The sequence below is a fragment of the Odocoileus virginianus genome, chromosome 17 (assembly GCF_023699985.2).
Source record: "Odocoileus virginianus isolate 20LAN1187 ecotype Illinois chromosome 17, Ovbor_1.2, whole genome shotgun sequence".
NCBI lineage: Eukaryota > Metazoa > Chordata > Mammalia > Artiodactyla > Cervidae > Odocoileus > Odocoileus virginianus.
Genome location: NC_069690.1, coordinates 34,825,774 through 34,844,358, shown reverse-complemented (window position 1 = coordinate 34,844,358; position 18,585 = coordinate 34,825,774). Strand labels below are relative to the sequence as shown.

Genomic DNA, 18,585 nt, shown 5'->3' with positions numbered 1-18,585 from the left:
AGGGCTAGGACTAGTTAAGTTCTCTCTGGCCACCCCCAGGGGGATCTTTAGGACCCTGGGCACAAAACTGCTCTGACGTATCATTTCCCATCCCCAGCTACCACCTCCACCATTAATCCTTCCTGTACCTTCTACAAGGTGCCTAGTGGGAGAGTAGGGGCTGGGTATCTCCATTACCGTATCTAACCCATCTTCTGAATTCCACTGGAGGCCTTGTAAAAAAGAGCTGAAAGTGATGAGCCTAAGGAACGCTCTGGAAACCCTAGCCCTGCCCAGAAGGGATGGGAGCGGGGGTGGCAAACGGACTTTGCAAGAACAAGGGTTCTCAGCATAAAGCTCCTCAGGATCAGAAGTAGCACCGGCATCCCTCACCCCCTCCCGCGAATCAAGAAACCAGGCGGCAAAGCTCTGGGGACTGCTTTTATGGGGGTGACCTGACAGAGGGCATGAGCCGTACAAAACCGGGAACAATACATACATATATATATTATATACAGAGACGCAGTCCTGCAAAAGGCGGGGCTAGGGTGGCCCTCGGCCGGAGAAACCGGAAGCCTCCCCAACAGCCCCGCCCCTGGCCCCGCCCCCTCCGTCTGCTGAGGCCGAGGAGGTGAATTGCACGGGCCCAGGCACTGAGACAGCCAGCTCTTTCAGGGGGTAGGCGCACATCTGGGGGCAGGAAGAGATTGCTGAGAAATACTGATCGATGGCATGGCCTATTTACAGGGGACGAGGAGAAGCCAAAACGGATGGTACAGGGGTTGTTTTTTTTAAAAAAGAACAAAAACCCAGGCTGAGGCAGGGGCATAAGAGGCAAAAATGAGATGGTTTCTGAAAGGGGAGGGGACCTGGGGTAGGGGTCTCACCTCCCTTGGTCCAAGCCCCGATTTGGGGTTAAAGTGGGGAAACAGAGTCGATTTCACTTAGAAAGCAGGCTGCCAGCAGCGCAGCCCTGGTCTCCAAAAAGAAGAAAAGTAGTAAAATTTTGCCCTCCAGTCAAAACACTGGAAAACTGTGGGTGTGGGTGGGGTGAGGCTGAATCTCTATGATGTTAGTACAAGGCTTCCAGGTGTGGCCCTGCATAGGGCAGGACGGGACTTGGTTCTCCAGTAAGAAATGTTCCCCTTGCCTAAATCCAGCCCTCTAAACTGACCTCTTCTCCTCCCTTGCACTGCCAGGCTTGGCCAGGACACCTGGACCCCAAAGAGGCCGCAGAATGGTTCCAGGAGGAGGTTATGGCTATTTGGCACCTGGGGGAGGGGAGGCACAAGGAGAAATTGAGGGCTGCTGCCCCAGGAGAAGGGGGAGCTGGACACCACATGTCCTGGACTCTCCCCTTTTCATGAAGGATACATGAGAAATCAGTGCAGGGTCAGGCCCAGCCTCCAGGCTCTGAGTGGACTCTATCCCTCCTGGGAAGGTGGACAAGGATGGGAGAAGGTGTGGAGACAACCCTTCCCAGCAGGAGGATAAGAATGCAACAGAACAGCACAATGATAGGGGAGGGGGGAAGGGCCAAGACGGTAGAATCTCAAGTCAAGAGGCCCAGGGACCACCTAGGAGCAGGAGGCAGCCTCCAGGTGGTGAGATGCTGGGAGAGCCCCCAGCCCCGTTCCAGTCCAAAGACAAAGGCTGGAGGTTGTAAAGTCTGGCAGTTTGGTCTGCAGGTCCTTGTGTCCATCCACCACCCAGGCCAGCCTTTGGCATTCCACGGCCTCTGTGCCTCAGTCCCATGGGCAAGGAGGCCATCCTTCCAGCCACCTGTCTGCCTGGGCCACCTTAAGGGGCCTATATGATGTGGGCCCTCTGGTCCCTGAAGCTGGGTGAGGTGGGGTGGAGGCGTGGGAGAGTCGGGGCACCTGTCCCCAGGCTGATAGGGGGCGGGGTCAAGTATTGAGGACAGGGGAGGGAGGACAATGGGAGGGGATTAATTATTGTCCGGTTAAGGAATGATTCCTGTTAAGTAGAATTGGAATTCCTCAGTGTTTGCAGGTTTCCTTCCAGTTCTGAGATCTGAAAAAGAGGGGGAGAAGGCGTCAGGACTGGGCACTGGACTTGGGCCCTGCCCCGCCTGCCCCCCTGCTGGGGACATGACCCTGAGCTCCCAGCCAGGATCCACAGGGTGACTGACCTGCTGCTCCCTCCTGCCCCTGGGGCATCCAGGGCCTACCTTGTCCAGGAGCTTGTCCATCTCCTCCTTCCTCGCCAGCTCTGACTCCTCCAGAACCCGGCGCTGTGCTGTTTCCTTTTTCAGAAACTCAATCTCCCTGGGGATCAGTGGGAGACAAACAGTGGGTAAGGGTGTGTGGTCTGGCTTCCGTTCAGAGTCTCAGGGTCTTCAGCCCTGTCCTTGGCTCTACCTGGGCAGCTCTTGCCCACTCCTTGTTCTCAGGTCTGGAAATCCCCAGTCTTCCCAAAGCCTCTGGGGCCGGGTTTGTTGGCTCTGGCACCCAGTCATTACGAACCCAGGCACCTCCCCAACAGGACCCTCCAACTTCTGTGCTCCTGGCCCCCCTACTTGGCTGGGGTGGGGAGGGAAGGCCACCACAGGCCTCCCATCCTCCTGAGGCCCAGGGCCCCCAGCTCCACACGTACTTCTGCTGGTAGTCTTTGATGAGGCGCTTGGCCTTGCTGTATTTGCGCTCCAAGGCCTGGTACTGGGCCTGGGTCTCCCGCAGGTGCTCGTCCACAGCCTGGCACAGGCTCTGGGCCTCACCCCAGTAACCCTCCAGCTTTTCCATGCGCTCCTTGTTCTCCTCCACGCTCTGCTCCAGCTGGGCCTTCTCCACCCGCCACCGCCCCTTCTCCTGCTCCAGGCTCTGCAGCTGAGAGGAAGGAAGAGCCCTGGGTTGGTGGGGATGACAGTCTCTGGATGATTCCTGCTGATATGGAGCCCACTGCCCCCCAACCACTGACTCTCCTTGGCTGAGTCTGAGAACCGAAACCTGGAGAGGGAGGAGGTAGGACCTCATCTGTCCCAGCCAGGAGCCCTGACATGTGCTACACTCCTAGAAGGCAGGCCGCCCGGATTCATCACTGACTGTCTCCGTGACTTGGGGTAAGGCCATGTTTGTCTTAAGCTGTCCTCCCCCATCTGTAAAGTGGGACTGATTCCTGCCTTGCCAAGCTCACAAAGGCTACCGTTACGATGGTAGATGGGTGAGAAGAGGGCACCATTGCCCTCCGTTCCCTCTATGTAGCCCTGGCTCCTGTGGCTTCCTAAATAGTCCTGCTGCTCTCCCAGTGCCCCTGCCACCCCAGTGCAGACCTCCTGGCTCCACAGCCCAGTCATAGGGCCTCTGTTCCCTCTGTACTCACTTTCTTCACCACCTCTGTGCACTGAGCCCCAGATCTCCAGCCCAACTTTACTTCCGGCTCCTCAGAGGCACTCTGCCCCAAACTTGGCCCCACCCACGCAAACTTATTCCTCCTTTTCCAACTAGCCCACCTCTGTCCAAAGGTGCCATCAGCACTGCCACCCCAATGCTGAGCTTCAAGCCCCTGACTGCCCCTCCAACCTTGCTAGCTGCAAACATCCCTTGCCCCCTGTGTCCCAGCCACACAGGCCTTCCTGCACATCCTTGGACCTGCTACATTCCCTCTTGGGGCAGGGCCTTCTTGCTGTTCCCTGTGCCCGGAATGCTCCCATCTACCCTCCCACTGCCTCATCATTTCCCACTAGCTCAGCCTTCAGCTGAACTCAGTATACTGCTTCCCCAGAAGTCTCCTGTGATTCTCTCTGACAGCACAGCCACCACCCCCCATCCCAGCTTCATCAGGTTCCACCAGCTCTAGGAGTTCAGCGACCCTGTCCTCTCCTATAAAGCCTGTGTCAGCTTCTATGTACAAATGTTGGTGGGCAGACTCTTAAGCCACACAGGGCAAGGATCAAGTCTGCTTTTGCCCATCACATGAATTGGATGGTGCCACACACCTAGAAAGAAAGTGAAAGCTGCTTAGTCATGTCTGACTCTTTGCGACCCCATGGACTGTAGCCTGCCAGGCTACTCTGTCCATGGAATTTTCCAGGCAAGAATACTAGAGTGGGTAGCCAGTCCCTTCCCCAGGGGATCTTCCTAACCCAGGGATTGAACCCAGGTCTCCCACACTGCAGGCAGATTCTTTTACCATCTGAGCCACCAGAGAAGCCCAAAGGTATTTATAAAGTGAAAGACCTTTGACTTGTTCCTCCCCTTCATGCTCTGCACCTACTTTAAGAACATGAACTGTCACCTCAACCTGGGAAATGCAACTTAAATCCGTTGCCTCATACCCTCTGCCTGTGCCCTGGGTAGCCCTGCCCATACCTGCCAAGGCATCACTTGGGCCTCTAACTGGTTCACCAGTCTCCAAGTCCTGCTCACCCTCATGCCTCCCACTTTGGGGGTAGTGAGCTTCCTCGTGGTCTCATATGGCCACAGGATCCAGGCCGGAGTCCTCAGTGGGGAGTCAGGATACTGCTACAGCCCATCCTGGCAATCCTGTTCTACCTCCCACTTCCCCCTGGGAATGGCTGCCATAGCCTGCAGGTCTCTTTCCAAAGTCAGCCTCCCAGCTCATGTTTGTCTCCCTGCCAGGAATGCCTTTCCTCTGCCTCAGTCACCTAAACCCTGTCTTCCCTCTGGGGCTCAGCTTCACACTCTCCTGTCTTCAGGCATGTTGGTCTAAGCCCACATATGGGAATGCACCTGCGTGTACCTGGGTGCACAATGTCTGCAAAACCCCTGTGTGCCTCTGCCTCTCCCTGCCACACTGGAAGCTCCTAATATCCAGGCCCAGTAGGGGCCCGGTACAGACTGTGTATCAGAAGACTGTATCTCTATGCCTGTAAGGGTATTGGCACCCAGTGTGCTTGTGCGGGTGTCTACATGGCATCTCTGTGAGAATGCGCGTGTTCCATGAAACGCCCTGTATCTCACAGCAGACAGACACACAAGCAGATGGACACAAACGTCTTGCTTGTGAAGCATGAGTCCATTGTCCTCATGTTATGTCTAAGCAGAGTGGGTGTCACTAGGTGTCTGGGTGGGTGGGTCTGTGGGTACCACGTACCTGGGATCTGGGCTGGTGTTTGGATCTCTGGGTAGTTTGCATTTAGACTAGGCTAAATGCTAGGCTTGTATGTAGAAGACACGTGTGGGACTATGTGAAAGTGAAGACATCCACGTTCAGCTATTAGAGGGCTGACAGCTAATAGCTCAACTTTTTATTAAGCAACTATTATGTGTCAGACACTGTACTAAAGACCTTACATGTATTATTCTATTTTATCCTCACAATGGTCCTAAGGTCCTGGCACTATTATCAAATCATTTTATGGAGAATGAGGCCCAGAGCAGCAAGTGAGTGGTGGAGAGATGGTCTAGAGCTTGAGCTCTTAATACTACCCTCCCTTACTTCAGAGCAGCTTGTTTCCCATGTGCCTGTGGGTGGTGGACAAGGGTCAGCATGTACAGCTGTGAGGGTGGAAGACTGTCCCCCCCATAGCCTCAGCCTCCCCCACTTCCTGCCACTCTTACCTTTCTCTTCAGCTGCTGGATCTCTGCCTCAGTCACAGCATGCTTAATCTGGAGCTGTGGGGGCGAGGGCACAGACACTCAGCCCTGGCTGGGGCAGGCAGGGCTGCAGCACTAAATACTAGCCTGCCCTTGCCCTCCACCAGCCCCGGGACCCCTCTGCGCACCTCCTTGAACTTGTGCACCAGCTTCTCGGGCTCCATGTCCACAGGGGACAGGGCATCCTCATTCTCTGCCAGCTCGAACACCTCGATGGCCATCTCGCCCCCTGGGAACGTGGGGCTCAGCTCCTCATCCTCGTCGGTGGCATACTCTCCCGTCTGTGAAGGGAGACAGGAGGCTGTGTTTCCTGCCTGCGCCAGCCTCCCTCAGCCCTGATGATTAGGGCTGAGATCAGCAGTGGTTGGTCCATGGCAGACTGGGAGTGACCCAGGGGTGTGGTTCATGACCACATCATCCTATTCAGTCAGGGGCCCACGTCAGGGGCATGGTTTGTGACTTCAGGAGAGTCTCCTGAAGACAGGAGTTATCCCCTAAAAGACTAAGACCCCTGAAGAAACAGCCTTTGCTTTCCCCTCCTCATGCAGCAGGTCCCCTGAGGTCTAGAGCTGTCTCCTTTCTCAGACTAGTTCCCCTTAGAGTGCGGGCTCTTAGAGGGAACTATGTTTTCTTTGTAGGAAGGCTTTCTGAAGACATAAGGTGTGACTCCTCCATCAGATAGAGATTCTTTAAGGGAAGGATCTGCATTTCCTCTCAGATTAGGGGCTCCCCCAGGATAGGAGTGGCGCTCTGGGGTTCTTTACAAGGCCTGGGAAAGTGGCAGAGGCAGAGGACAGCGGTAATGCTCCATCAGGCCACCAGGGGACGATGGCGCTCCCAGTCAAGTGGAGTCCCTACCTCCTCATCATCCTCGCCATACTGGGCGTATCTCTGCTCCATCATCTCCCGCTGCCATCGCTCCTGCTCCAGGGTCTGCTGTATTAGCTGGGCCACCTCACTCTGTTCACCGGGCCGCTCCCGGCCAATCATAAACCTGCAGGGGCACCAGCATTGTCTCCTTTTTCTCTGTCCTTAACTGGAAATGCCACCATCCTCACCGTTGGTACTCCCCTCTCAATACCCAGGTCCTCCCAGGGGAGGTGAAATGAGAGGGCTGAGTCCAGAGACTGCAGAGTGTTAATAATGAATGGGGGAACAGGGGGCCCTTATTGGGTTTCTTTCCCAGGAGTAGCAGAGACTCATTAGCCCTCCTGGCCAGTTCGGGGGATGGGGAGATGTCAGCCAAACTTCGGGCGAGGCTGCAGGGGACATGAATTCAGGAGGTGCCAGTATAGAAGCTCTTCCCTCACCACGTGGGAGACAATGAGGCAGGGGACTGGCAAAGCTGACCCTGAGCTGTGGAGGGGTGTCTTATATGCTCTTCTAGTCCTTGAGCTTCAGGAAGGGGCGGGATGATGGCGACTGGAGATTAGGATGGAAAGGAAATCGTGGAACTTCCAGGCACCAGCCCCTCCTCTCCGTGGCCACCCACATCCTGTTTCTCTCTACCACCCTTTCCTGGGGGCAGTACCCCTTTTAGAGGGGGCAGGGAGTGGTCCCTGAATGTTATGCCAGAGATGAACATAGGGAGCCTCTAACCCAACCTCCTCAGTTGGCAGACCCAAGGAGGAGAGTCCTCACAGACTATACCAGGCTAGAGGGGAGGGAGGGATAAACCCCAATCTGGATGGCATCCTCCCTGCGCCTCTTGGGATCTTCAATGAATGAGTCAGGACAGACGGGGAAAGACGACCAAGAGGCCAGTTTGGAGGCATGGTAGACAACAGGCCTGAAGCCTGAGTGCTGGTGGCCAGTAGTGGTCAGGGGCTGTTGATGAGAAGGGAGACAGGACAAGGGATAAGCACACAGCAATTCCTTTCCACTGTGGAAACGTCTCTGTAAGTTGGGCCACAGAGGATCTTAACTGGGTGTGGGCAGGTGGGCAAAGTGGCCAGATAAGGGCTGAGCCTCCTGTCTGCTCCCACTCCCCACTGCCCCCACCCTCCTGGGCCTCACCGCACGCGGCCCTTGGTATTCCGGAGCACGGAGGCTGCAAAGCTCTGGGTCACTCCCACCAGACTCGTTCCATCCACCTCCACCAGGAGATCGTTCACCTGGATCCTGGGGACGGGCGAGGGGGAGGTGAGTGACGTTGGTTAGGGGATCCCAAAGGGAACTGCGGAGCTGGGGTTGACATGGCCCCCTTCCCATCAGAAACTCAAGGCTCAGTCCCCACAGGAACCTAGTACTTTGTCTACCTAAATAAGACGCGTGAGGCCGGAGGATCTGGTATCAGCCAGGCCCATGGGCCGTGAGACCCAAGCATGTACAACAGACACGGGCATCCAGAACCAGGAAAGGTGGCCAGCACACTTCCCAAGACAATCACACACTAGTCCCTTCCTCCATCACTCGACAGACCAGTGTGACATCCACAGAGTTCATCATGGCCATGTACACCAGCTAGGGCCTCCAGCACACAAGTGATGTGCAGCCAGCCCTCTTACACACCCATTCTGCACAGACCTGAGCCCACAGATTTCTTCCAAATGCCTGAGATCTGTGTTCACTACAGTCCCACAGGGTTAGTCCCCCCAGCACACGTGCACCGCCCCCAATACGCTCCAGCTATGGCGCTGGAAGCCCTGTTCCCCACACAAGGAGAGATGGGAGTGGCCCAGCCTGACTGCAAGGGGGATGAAAGCAAGGGATGGACACTCGGCCACCTCCATCCTCCACTCCCACCTCCCTCCAGAGTGCCAGGCCTCCTCGCAGGGCTCCCACACAGAAATGGAGGAAATGGTTTACAGTAAACAGTTCACCCTCACCTCCCACCGGGACACTCTCACATGCACACACACTCCCCAACTGGCCAACAGGCAACCATGGGAGAGGTTCTGGGAAGTTCAAATAAGGGGGTAAGTAAAAGAGCAGGGGTGGTCACCTTTCTTTTCTCTGCCCACCCCCACCCCTGCCCATCATGTCACCTGGGCGGCAGCAGACAGGAGCTTCCTGAATGAGGCAACTTCACCTCTAGCAGCATGACCCCAGTCCTCACAGAACACCCAGTCACCTCTGTCATTTGGAGGGATCTGGGCTTAGAGGTACCCCAAGGAACTCTGATATCAACCTTTAACTTACAACCCAGGGGGTGCCCTACAGCCATTCCCACTTCCTCTGCAATTCACACACAGCAGGAAGGTTCCAGAAGACTCACTGGGCTGCCCAGAACCCCAGGGGATCTTTCCTGAGCCCTCTGACCCACAGAACTCACACCCTCCAGCCTCAGGGGCCAAACGTAAGCACAAAGGCAAGGCCAGCCTCCTCCCCGGCCCACCTCCACGGGCTGTCTAACCTCAGAAGACACCTGAATCCCTTGTGGTCTCTAGCTCCAGCCATACCTGCCTGCTTTTGTTGCCCTGCCTGGGACACTTTGCACACCCCACTCCCGTTCATGCTTTAGGTCTCAACTCCAATGTCACTTCCTCCAGGAAGACCTCCCTGAAACCCAAAGAGGTCAAGCCCTCCTGACTTAGGCTTTAGTGCCACCCTGTGCTTTTGTCCATTTCACCATTTTCTGCGTGTCCTCTCGAATGTCCATCTGCCTTACTACACTACATGCTTGTTAAGGGCAAGGCCCTCATCACGGACTCCCAGGGCCTGGCACCAACCCTTCAACAGTGTCACAGGCTCAATATTTCCTAAATGAAAAAGACAGCGCATGTGTACTCTACTAGGCACAGAGCCTCCACACCCACGCTCTCCTCACCATGGCCCGAAACACAACACCTACACAGCATGCAAGTGCCATGAAGCCAAGGGCCCTGTCTGTTCTTCACTGCTCCCTGGGGGAGCGGACCAACAGGCACAGTGGTCTCCACGAACGTCTGAGCCCCACACGGGTAGTGGCCTGTGCCCCACTCAGTGACCCACCCCCCAGGTGATGGCTGATAAAGGAAGGGGAGGTGGTACCTGCCGTCCCGGTGGGCCGCACCGCCCTCAGTCACGGTCTTGACGAAGATGCCCAGCTTCTCAAGGCCCATGTCCGCCCCGGCTCCCATGCCAATGATGCTGATGCCCAGGCCCTCGGAGTCTGTGAAGCAGAGGGTGATGAGAAGCCAGCAGGGCGTTGGGGGGGAAGGGGTGAGGATTTTCAGGGGACACAGTGAGAGAGACCCATCCCCAGCCCTCACAGTGGGGCACAGCCTCACCTCAAGAAGCAGCCTCCATGCTGAGGGGATGTCCCACATCTGGTTCTGTCACTCCCTCTTTGCCAAGCCAACTAGGATGCTCTTGGGTCACTGTCTGCCCTCTGCCCCATCCAAAGAACTGGCGGGCAGCAGGGCGTGCTGAGGGGGCACTATCTGTATGCAGATGAGGTGTGGTGGCCACGTGGACCGGCGGGGGAGCCACAAGGGGGCTGATCTTCCCCCTCCCTAAGCAGTCTCATCCCTGCTCACAGCCTCAGTGACTCAAGACCTCCTGCTTTTCTTTCCCGCAAGACCCACTCCTCTCTCCGCAGCTGCCCCCATCTGTCTCACAGGCCTCTGACATCTGAAGGAGATCTTCCCCCACAAATAGGCTTTTCTAGCCTCCGCCCCCCGCCGGCTTCACAGGGCCTGGGAGTCACCTGGATTCCTCCCTCCCCCTGCAGCATCTGTGGAAGCCAAGTAACCCCTGAATCCTGTCAATCCCACCTTCCAAGAATCCCTCAAGTCCACCCCCTTCCCACACGCCATCACCATGTCCACACTACAGGGGCCCCTCTCCAACCATGTACAACCCTTTGCCCCACAGCACAGCTTGGTACAGCCTCTCTAGAAAACCTTCCTCACACCTTGCAAGGCTCCCAGTCCATCTTAGAAAAGTGGTCAATGAGGTCTTGTATGCACAGCCTTCTCCCCACCCTCCGAATCTACCAGGTCTCACTCCTCTTTTCCGCAGACTCCCCTCATCTCCTCTTTAGAGTTCAACTCAAGCGCCCTTTCCTTGGGGATCCCCCCAGGTCTAGTCAGGTCTCCTGTTAAATGCTTTTATAGTGGCCCCTCCTTCCTTTCCTGGCACCCTCACTGTGCAAAGGACACAGTTAGGTGTGACCGTTCCAGCCATGCCTGCCGTCTCCCCCTCCATCACTGTCCCATTGTGGCTCGGCCCACAGAGCCCAGAGCCCAGCCCACAGTGCTCCAGCGGGGCAGGGTGGTAGTGGGGGTCTGGACTGGGCTGAGTCTGTGTGGCTGTGGGGTGCTGACTGAGGCCCAGTTAGAGGAAGCAGAACATCTCAGTGGAAGCCCTGAGGGTCCACCCAGGGCGGAAGTTGGCACAAGGCGGAGGCCCAGGTGGCCCGGCTCACCCTTCTCCAGCTCCACAGGGAACAGCTCCAACCTCTCCACCCGCTTCTCCAGCTCGTACTCAGCAGAGGCTGCCATGGGATCCACGTCCTCGTTGCGACGATCGTAGTCCTCGTTGGAATAGGTGCTGAACACCTGTGGGAAAGGCTGCTTGTCAGAGGCGCCAATAGGAGGGCAAGGGCTAACCCAGTGAGAGGAGGCTGAAAGGGCAGGCTGCACCAGCCACTGCGCTTCCCTCCTGCCAGAGGCCTCTCCCACCCCCAGAGAGGTTGAGGTGAGGCCTTCCCCAGCCCGCGCTGATCCCAGCTCAGAGTGGGGCCCTTCTAGTTCCGAGTTAGGGGGCAAGACAGAAAGGGACCCAGCCTTGCCATATCCACACCGTGACTCTCCTGTAGCCCTGACCACATAAGCATGGCCAGTTAGAGGAGGAAAGGAAGGTCAATGCTGGAGAAATTGTCACACTCACGAACCCAGGTTCCCAGGCCAGAGAGAGACCAACAGACAGCCCCCATCCCAGACAAAGACGAGGGTGGACACAGACGGCAGGAGAGAGGAAGGAACACGCTGAGTAGAAGAGGGGAAGAGGAGGAGGGACAAGGAGTGGAAGAGATGCTGGAGGATGCCAGATGGGGAGGGGGGGAGCGGGTGTGAGACACTGGGGGGGGGGGGAGGAGAGAGAAGGGTAGAAAGAGGAAGCGGGGCACCCGGGACCCAGCTAGCCTGGACTTGAAGCCTCCAGTGTGGAGGAGAGAGGCAGAAGGACCACTGGCACCCCCATGGAGAATGGGCAGGCCCTCCTCCTGAGGGGCCCCCATGGCCTTGCCCATACGGCCAGACTTCAATCTCCCTTCTGAACCGCAGCTCTCTGAGGTACCCCCCTTATCCCCAGGGTGCTAGGAGGCCTGGACAGAGGTCCTGGACCCAATACCTGCAGAAAGCAAGGAGAGCAGGGAAGTGGCAGCCTCCGACACTGTCCACAGTGAACCCGGCCTTATTGTCCTTTGTACCCCTCTAATGGCTCCGGGGAAAGGGGAATCCCCAGCCTGACCCTCCTCCAAAGAACACAGAAGGTAGGACAAGGGGTCAGCAGGAGTGCGTAAGTCTGGGTCCAGGCGGGGTGCTCCTGGTGGGAGGTTAACGAGCACCATTTGGGGCACCATGACGTGTTCCTGTTTCACTGCCTGCAGCGACAGGTTGGCACCACTTGGAGCCAAGCGGGGGCGATGAAGGGTAGCAGCAGCTCTATCAGATGGCTGGGCCTGAGGCCTAAGCAGCTGGAGTGGGACACTGTCTCCCCCGAGGCCCCTGCCAGGGTCCTTCTCCTCCAGAAACAGGCGCTATGGGCACCCAGGCCAGCAGCTCTGGTGTCCCAGCCTTGGTTTAGGGTCATCCCCCAAGCACCACGGCTCCCACAAGGGGGCTCCTAGCTGGGAGGGGCCTACATGGTCACTTAACTCACTGCCCGCAACTTTACAGCATCAGAGAAAGAGTGCAAACCCTTAGAGTTCTTCCTTGATGGTGCGGCAGTCAGACTGCCCTCTTGACATCTGGCCAGCAGCCCCAAGCTCCTGGGAGAAATGGGCCACCTAGTTTACATACAGTGCAAGATGCTAGGCCCACTGCCCAAGGTCATGGGAGCTAGCCCATAGCAGGGTGGGATGAGACTGATGGGTGAGTCACTGGGACTTTGTCCCCATTGCACATAGGTCCCCAGCCCCGGGATGGGGCTGGCATGCCCCTAGATCTGGCAAACTGGCTTTGACCCACTTCTGCATCCAAGTCCCTTGACCCTCACCCTCTATCCCAGCAGAGAGGGTCTCTTCATCCCTCAGTCTATGTGGTAGCCTGGGTCAACCAAACTCCTCCCCACCACAATTAAGCACATGCAATTACACACAAACACACACACATACACACTGTGACCTCCAAAACACCCTTACAGCCTGTCCTGGGCTTTGTCGTTCCCTCTTTTCTCAGATTATTAAATCCTGCCCCCTGCAGGAAACCCAGGCCGGAAGGTCAGAGGCCTCAGACCACCATTCACACTGCCCGCCTCCATGTGTCCAGCCTATTCGAGGGCCCTGGATCCAGTCCCCCTCTCCAAATAACCATGCAGAATTGAGGTTTCTGTCCTCAGCAGAAGCCTCTATATTATGGCCAATAATTGGGTCATCCGAGGGGCACAAGACCCCAGACTTAGTATCAGTGCAGGGGTGGGGGCAGAGAGAGGGAAGAACTGGGTGGGGAGGAAGACATCCCGAGCAAGGTCAAAAGTCACACACAAAGGCAGCACCACACACCACAGGCGAGCAACTGTCACCAGGGAGTCAGGGAGCACTGCTCCAAATCATGTGCTATTTTTTACCCAAAAATCAGGGTAAGGTGTCAAATATAGACAGCCAGAGGCTCAGGACTAAAAGACCAAACTCCACCTCTGAGGGGATCAGGCAGCTCAGAGAACTGCTGTGGCAGGGCCATGGGGTGTCCTGACCCCCTCAGTGGTCCCCACTTGCATCCTCAGTGTCCCAAGAAACACCCCATATTCTTCAGTTCTCTGCCTCCAGGATCCCAGCACTTCAGAAAAGGAGAGGAGAGACAAAAGGCTTGTGAGGTCAAAGCCTGGGGGAAGGGGCTGGCCTGAGTGGGGAGTTGCACTTCCCAGGCCCCCTGGGGTGGGAGGTGGAAGAGGAACAGAGGTTAAGATGCTGGGGCAGGTGGGAGGAAATGGGCAGCTTCAGCGTCTAGGAGTAGTTATGGAAATTTCAATCAAACAGAGGGGGGTCTGACTGGGGAGAGGCAAAGGCTGAACTTTCCTTGGCCTGGACACTCCCATGAAGCGGACTTGGGAGTTGGACACAGCTGAGCTTGGGGTGGTGAGAAAAATCGTTAAGCTGAATGTGCCAGCCAAGAAAAGAGGGTAGTACACTGCAGGCGGATTCTTCACCCTCTGAGCCACTAGGGAAGCCTCAGGAAACTGGGGGCTGGGGTTCTTAATTCTCCCAGGGATCTCTCCCAGCATTCTCCTGAGGATCTGAGGACACTGGCACAACCCACAAACCAATCACCAATCGTGTGTGTGCCCCCCAAAAGGCAAGATCTCCTGTCCTTGCAGGGTACCCAGAGAATGAGGCAAGAGCGCTTGGTGCCTGCCAAAGCCAAGAGCAAAAGCAGGAGGCTGCTGCCAGGCACCTAGGAGTTTCCCAGCCCCACCTCCTTCTCCTCCATATCCTGCTGAAGGCCTAGCCTCCTCAAAAACCACAGAAAGTGCCTGCCTGTGTAACCTTGTACCCCCACCTCGGGAGCTGGCCCAGGGCCCCCAGTCACATGGCCCCAGCTTAGCTCAACCTCAGAGACCTGCTTCCCTCTTTCACTTCTGCAAAGTTGGGGTGAAGGCTACAACCGGTTTGAAGGAAGGGCTGCACCTTCGTTTTGGGAAGTTTCTGGCTCCTCCACCCCCGTATGCAGCTCTGGTGCAGGAGGAAAGCAGGGGTATTTCTAATCTCCTCATGCCCCTCCAACCCAGAGTAGAGCAAGGACCAAAGTGGGGGTGCTCTTCGGAGGTCACAGGTACACATAAACACACACACACACACCTTCCCACCACTTAAGCCCACGCCTCCGGCAGTCTCGGGAGGGAGAATGTCTGGGAAAGGAAGGGAAAGCAGGTGTCCCAGGACCAGCGCAGGGCAGGGTGGGGCAGCAGGCAGAGGAACCCGAGGGCAGGTCAGGGCAGGCCACCTCATCTCAGGCCTAAATATCCTCCCCCTCTGACAAACAGCTGGAAGTCCCCCACGCCCCCCTCGGGGAGATAACTTCTGGGAAGGGGGCTGGGTGACAGGGCTGACTCAGCCTGCCAAACCCGGCTGGCTGGCGAGGCGGGGGCGACTGCGTGCACGTGGCAGGGGCGGCGAGGGGGCGGCGAGGGGGGTTCACTTACTTGGATGGGCGCTGTGCTGAAATGGATCTTTCGGCTCGGGGCCGGGTCCTCTTCTTCCGAGAGCCCTGGGATCTCCACGCACCCCGACTCGGGCTCGTAGGGGGGCTCCCCCTCCTCCTCTTCTTCGTCGTCCTCCTCCAGGGCACTGCCCCCAGAGTCCTCCCCCAGTCCACTGTAGGCGCTCACGTCCACCAAGTCCGCCTCCGAGAAGTCCTCCTTTTTGGACTCGTCTACGTCCTCGGGGGCCACGTCCGGGGCCCGGCCATTGCCCACCCCCTTTTCAGGCACCGCCACGGTCGCCGCCTCCTCCTCCGGAGCCGCCTGAGCCTTCTGCTCCTCAGGCGCCGGGCTAGCGGTGGTTGCCAAGGCGCTGCCATTCTCCAGGGCCGCGTGGACTGTCACCTCCGCCTGGATCACCTCTGTGGGCGCTGCCTCGGCCTCCGACTCCCCGCTCTCCTCCACCTCCACCGGTTTAATCTTGCGCACCTCCCGGGGCTTGGGGGGCGGCCGGGCGGGGGCCACTCGGTGCTGCGGGGGCTGTTGCCCTCCGGGGCCGCGCTCCTTCTCGGCTGGGGCATCCCCCGACGGGGCAGGCGGCGGCGGGGGCGGCTGAAACACCCGGGACCGCTTACTGACCAGCTTCGAATTGACTTGGGGAATCCCGGCGGCCGCGGCCCTGGGCAGCCCGGGCCCGCGGTGGAGGCCGGTCCTCGAGTCGGCCTTCTCAAAGACGGCGCTTAGCTGGCTGACCGTCGGGGACACGGCGTCGGCGTCCAGCTTGTCCAGCGCCTCGGTGCTGCCGTTGAAGCGCACCACGACGTCCAGCTTCCGGTCCTGCAGGCCGGCGCGCTCCTGCCTCAGCAGCCGCCGCGCCGCGGCCTCCTTGTCGCCGCCCGCGGCCGCGGGGACGCTCCGTTCGAACAGCTTCCGCGTCTCCTGCAGCCGGGACGGCGGGTGCGGCGGCGGCGCGGGCTGCGCGGAGGGCGCGGGCTTGGAGTCGAAGCGGCTCACGCGCTCCGATACGCTGGTGCCCAGCTTCAACAGGGCGCTATGGTCCACGTTCTCGTTCAGGCTGCTGGCCCGCGGCAGCGACAATCGCACGCCGCGCTCGGGCGCCCGCAGGGCCTCGGTGGGGCCCGCGCCGCCGCCCGCATCGCCCGGCGCGCCTGCCGTCGTGCCCATCTGCAGGAACATACTTTTGATGCGATGGACGTTGGAGCCATATTTCTTGTGGTGGGCTGCCTTGGGTGCCTCGTCGGGCCCGGGCGCGTCGGGCGGTTTCAGAGCCTGGATGCCCGCCTCGTAGGCGCTGCGGTGCGGGGAGGCGCTCCGGAGGGGACCCCCAGGCCCCCGTGGCTCCGTCTTCATCATAGTGGGGGGAGCCGGGTTCGCATCCCAACGCTTCCCGCTCCCCCCTTCCAACAGGCGGCGGGCCAAGTCGGGACCACCGCCCCCTCCCCCAGAGAAAAGGAACCCCGAAAGGCCTTTTTAAAGCCTCCCCCCAAAACTAAGCTGCCCAAAACAGTTAACCTCGCTTTAAAAAAAGAAAAAAAAGAAAAAAAAAATCTCCGAGCGCCCTGTGTGGATCGCCGCCCCCAATCAAGCTGCCAAAGACAGCCCGCCCTTCTACCAAAGCCCGAGCGGCCTGGTATGGTCGCCCCCACCCAAATTAGAAAAGGGGCGCTCGGAGCCGGTGGGACCGCTCGCCCTGCAGCAGCGGTGGCGCCCGCTCACATCGTCCGAGGCGGTGTCAGCGGGGCTGGTAGCCCCGGCACCCCCCACCCCGGCCGGGGGCCTTGGCTCTCCAGGGGCCCGGCACCCGGGCGCCCATAGCTGCTCGGCCGGCCCGGGCCGCTCCGCCGCCGCCGCCGCCGCGCCACCCTCCCTCCCTCCCTCCCCCCCGCGCCCCGAGCCTCGGTCTTTCTCTGGCTCTGCCCGAGCGGCGGCTGCCGGAGACCAAGCGGCTGCCCTTCTCGCCGCCGCCGCTGGGGGACTGGCATCTCTGGGTCCTAAAGGGATCGGATTTCCGGGACCCGAGCCTGTGAGCCCTCCCCTTCCCCTCCACCCCAATGTATACTCCTCCCCTACCGGCACCCGCCATAGCCGACCACTGACCCCAGAGGTTGGCCAGTCTTCTTCAACCCTTCCAAGCCGACCTCTGACTGTAGCTTTTCGCAACATATATAACCTCACCCCCCATTAAATATTAAATAAGTGTGTTAGTCGCTCAGTCGTGTCCGACTCTTTGCGACCCCATGGACTGTAGCCCACTAGGCTCCTCTCTGTCCATGGAATTCTCCAGGCAAGGATACTGGAGTGGTTTGCCATTTCCTCCTCCAGGGAATCTTCCTGACCCAGGGACTGAACCCCGGGCTCCTGCATTGCAGGCAGATTCTTTTCAGTCTGAGCCACCAGGGAAGCCCTCCACTAAATATTGGGGGAAGGCACTCTGGTTTCGTCGTGGCCCTCCTCTACTCTGGGTGTGGAGGGGGAACTAATGGGGGAGGGACAAAGGATCATTTTCTTCAAGATTCTTGGAGCTGCCTAGTTTGAACTTTTTTAAAATTCAGATTTCTGGATCCTCCCCCAGACTTTGTGAAGCAGAATCTCAGAGGCTGGCCTTGGAATCTGCATTGTAACAATAGGGAACCTTTGTACTTTTTAAGGTGTGAAGCTTTGACCCAATGTTGCTGGTCTCATAGTGGGGGAGAAAGGGGAAGAAAGGAATGGTCCTGAAGCTGGCTTTTGCCCTCTGGAATTCTGAAGAGGGTAGGCTGTCAACTGCCTGCACTGTGCCCACGCTGGAAATGAAGGGTGGAATCCCTGTCTTCAGGGCCTTACTAGGGCACTCCTGCCTCTCAAACAGGAAGAAGGAGTTTTGGAGGAGGAATTCTGGAGGCCTGGGGCCCAAGTTTCACCAGTGAGAGCTCTAGGTTTTATCTCTCATCTAAAGGATTCTGGCCACTGTGTACAAGTGTGAATGTAGGGAGGGAGGGGGAAGGGTGGCAGTGACATCTACGTCCGCTGTCCTGGCAGTTGTTTTGATACTCCCCTCAACCCCCCATACATATCAAGGGGCCTGGGATTGCCCTGTACCCTTGCTCAGGGCCTGGGAGTGAAGGTCCACTCCCTTGGTCAGGACAGACCCAGATGCGCAGCCTCACTCCACAGATCCCAGAAAATAATGAACATTGTGGACCCTAGGACCCAGAGAACACCTCAGGCACAAAGCCTCCCCCCACTCCCAGCTGCTTCCTGCATCTCAGGCCTTCCTGCAGCCTCTGCCTCCTCCCCCTCCCTCTTCCCTTCCATCCTCTTCCTCTTCTTTCCGATCTCCCACTACCCGCCCCCCTTGCCTAGAAGGGGTGTTCAAAGGAATTCTCTCATCCCTCCACTGTCGGGTCGTGTGTGGGTTTTGTGGGAGATAAACTGGGTAGCACGTGCGAAAGCTCGTGGGGGATGGGGTGTGGGAAGCCTCCTGGGAACCCTGAATATTGGGACAGGGAGGGGCCAGGAGCCACAGGACTGATCTTGAGGCTAGCAATCCCGAGGCTAAGGGAAAGGGAAGATTTGGGCTCTGAGCAGGAGCTTCAGTGACTTGGATTTCCAAGCCCAAGTCTGGGACTTGACCCTCCCCACCTACAGGCCCCACTCCCAACCTCATTAGGGAAGTTAGGTGAGACAGAAGTCTCACTAGTTGGGGGTTTGAGCAGTGTCCTCAAAAACTCTTGTGTGGATTGAGGGA

General features: G+C 58.1%; 1 protein-coding gene across 1 annotated transcript; it reads right to left on the bottom strand.

The window, feature by feature from the left end:
* Nucleotides 1-407: 407 nt before the first annotated feature.
* On the bottom strand, nucleotides 408-16,724 carry PPP1R9B (protein phosphatase 1 regulatory subunit 9B). Its single transcript, XM_020914144.2, has 10 exons — nucleotides 14,841-16,724; nucleotides 10,906-11,038; nucleotides 9,528-9,648; nucleotides 7,572-7,676; nucleotides 6,414-6,549; nucleotides 5,684-5,836; nucleotides 5,520-5,573; nucleotides 2,596-2,825; nucleotides 2,171-2,267; nucleotides 408-2,013 (listed from the first exon to the last, which is right to left on the bottom strand). The coding sequence occupies exons 1-10, from the start codon at nucleotides 16,209-16,211 to the stop codon at nucleotides 1,960-1,962; spliced, it is 2,454 nt and encodes an 817-aa protein (XP_020769803.1). The 5' UTR covers nucleotides 16,212-16,724; the 3' UTR covers nucleotides 408-1,959.
* Between the last annotated feature and the right edge of the window lie 1,861 nt (nucleotides 16,725-18,585).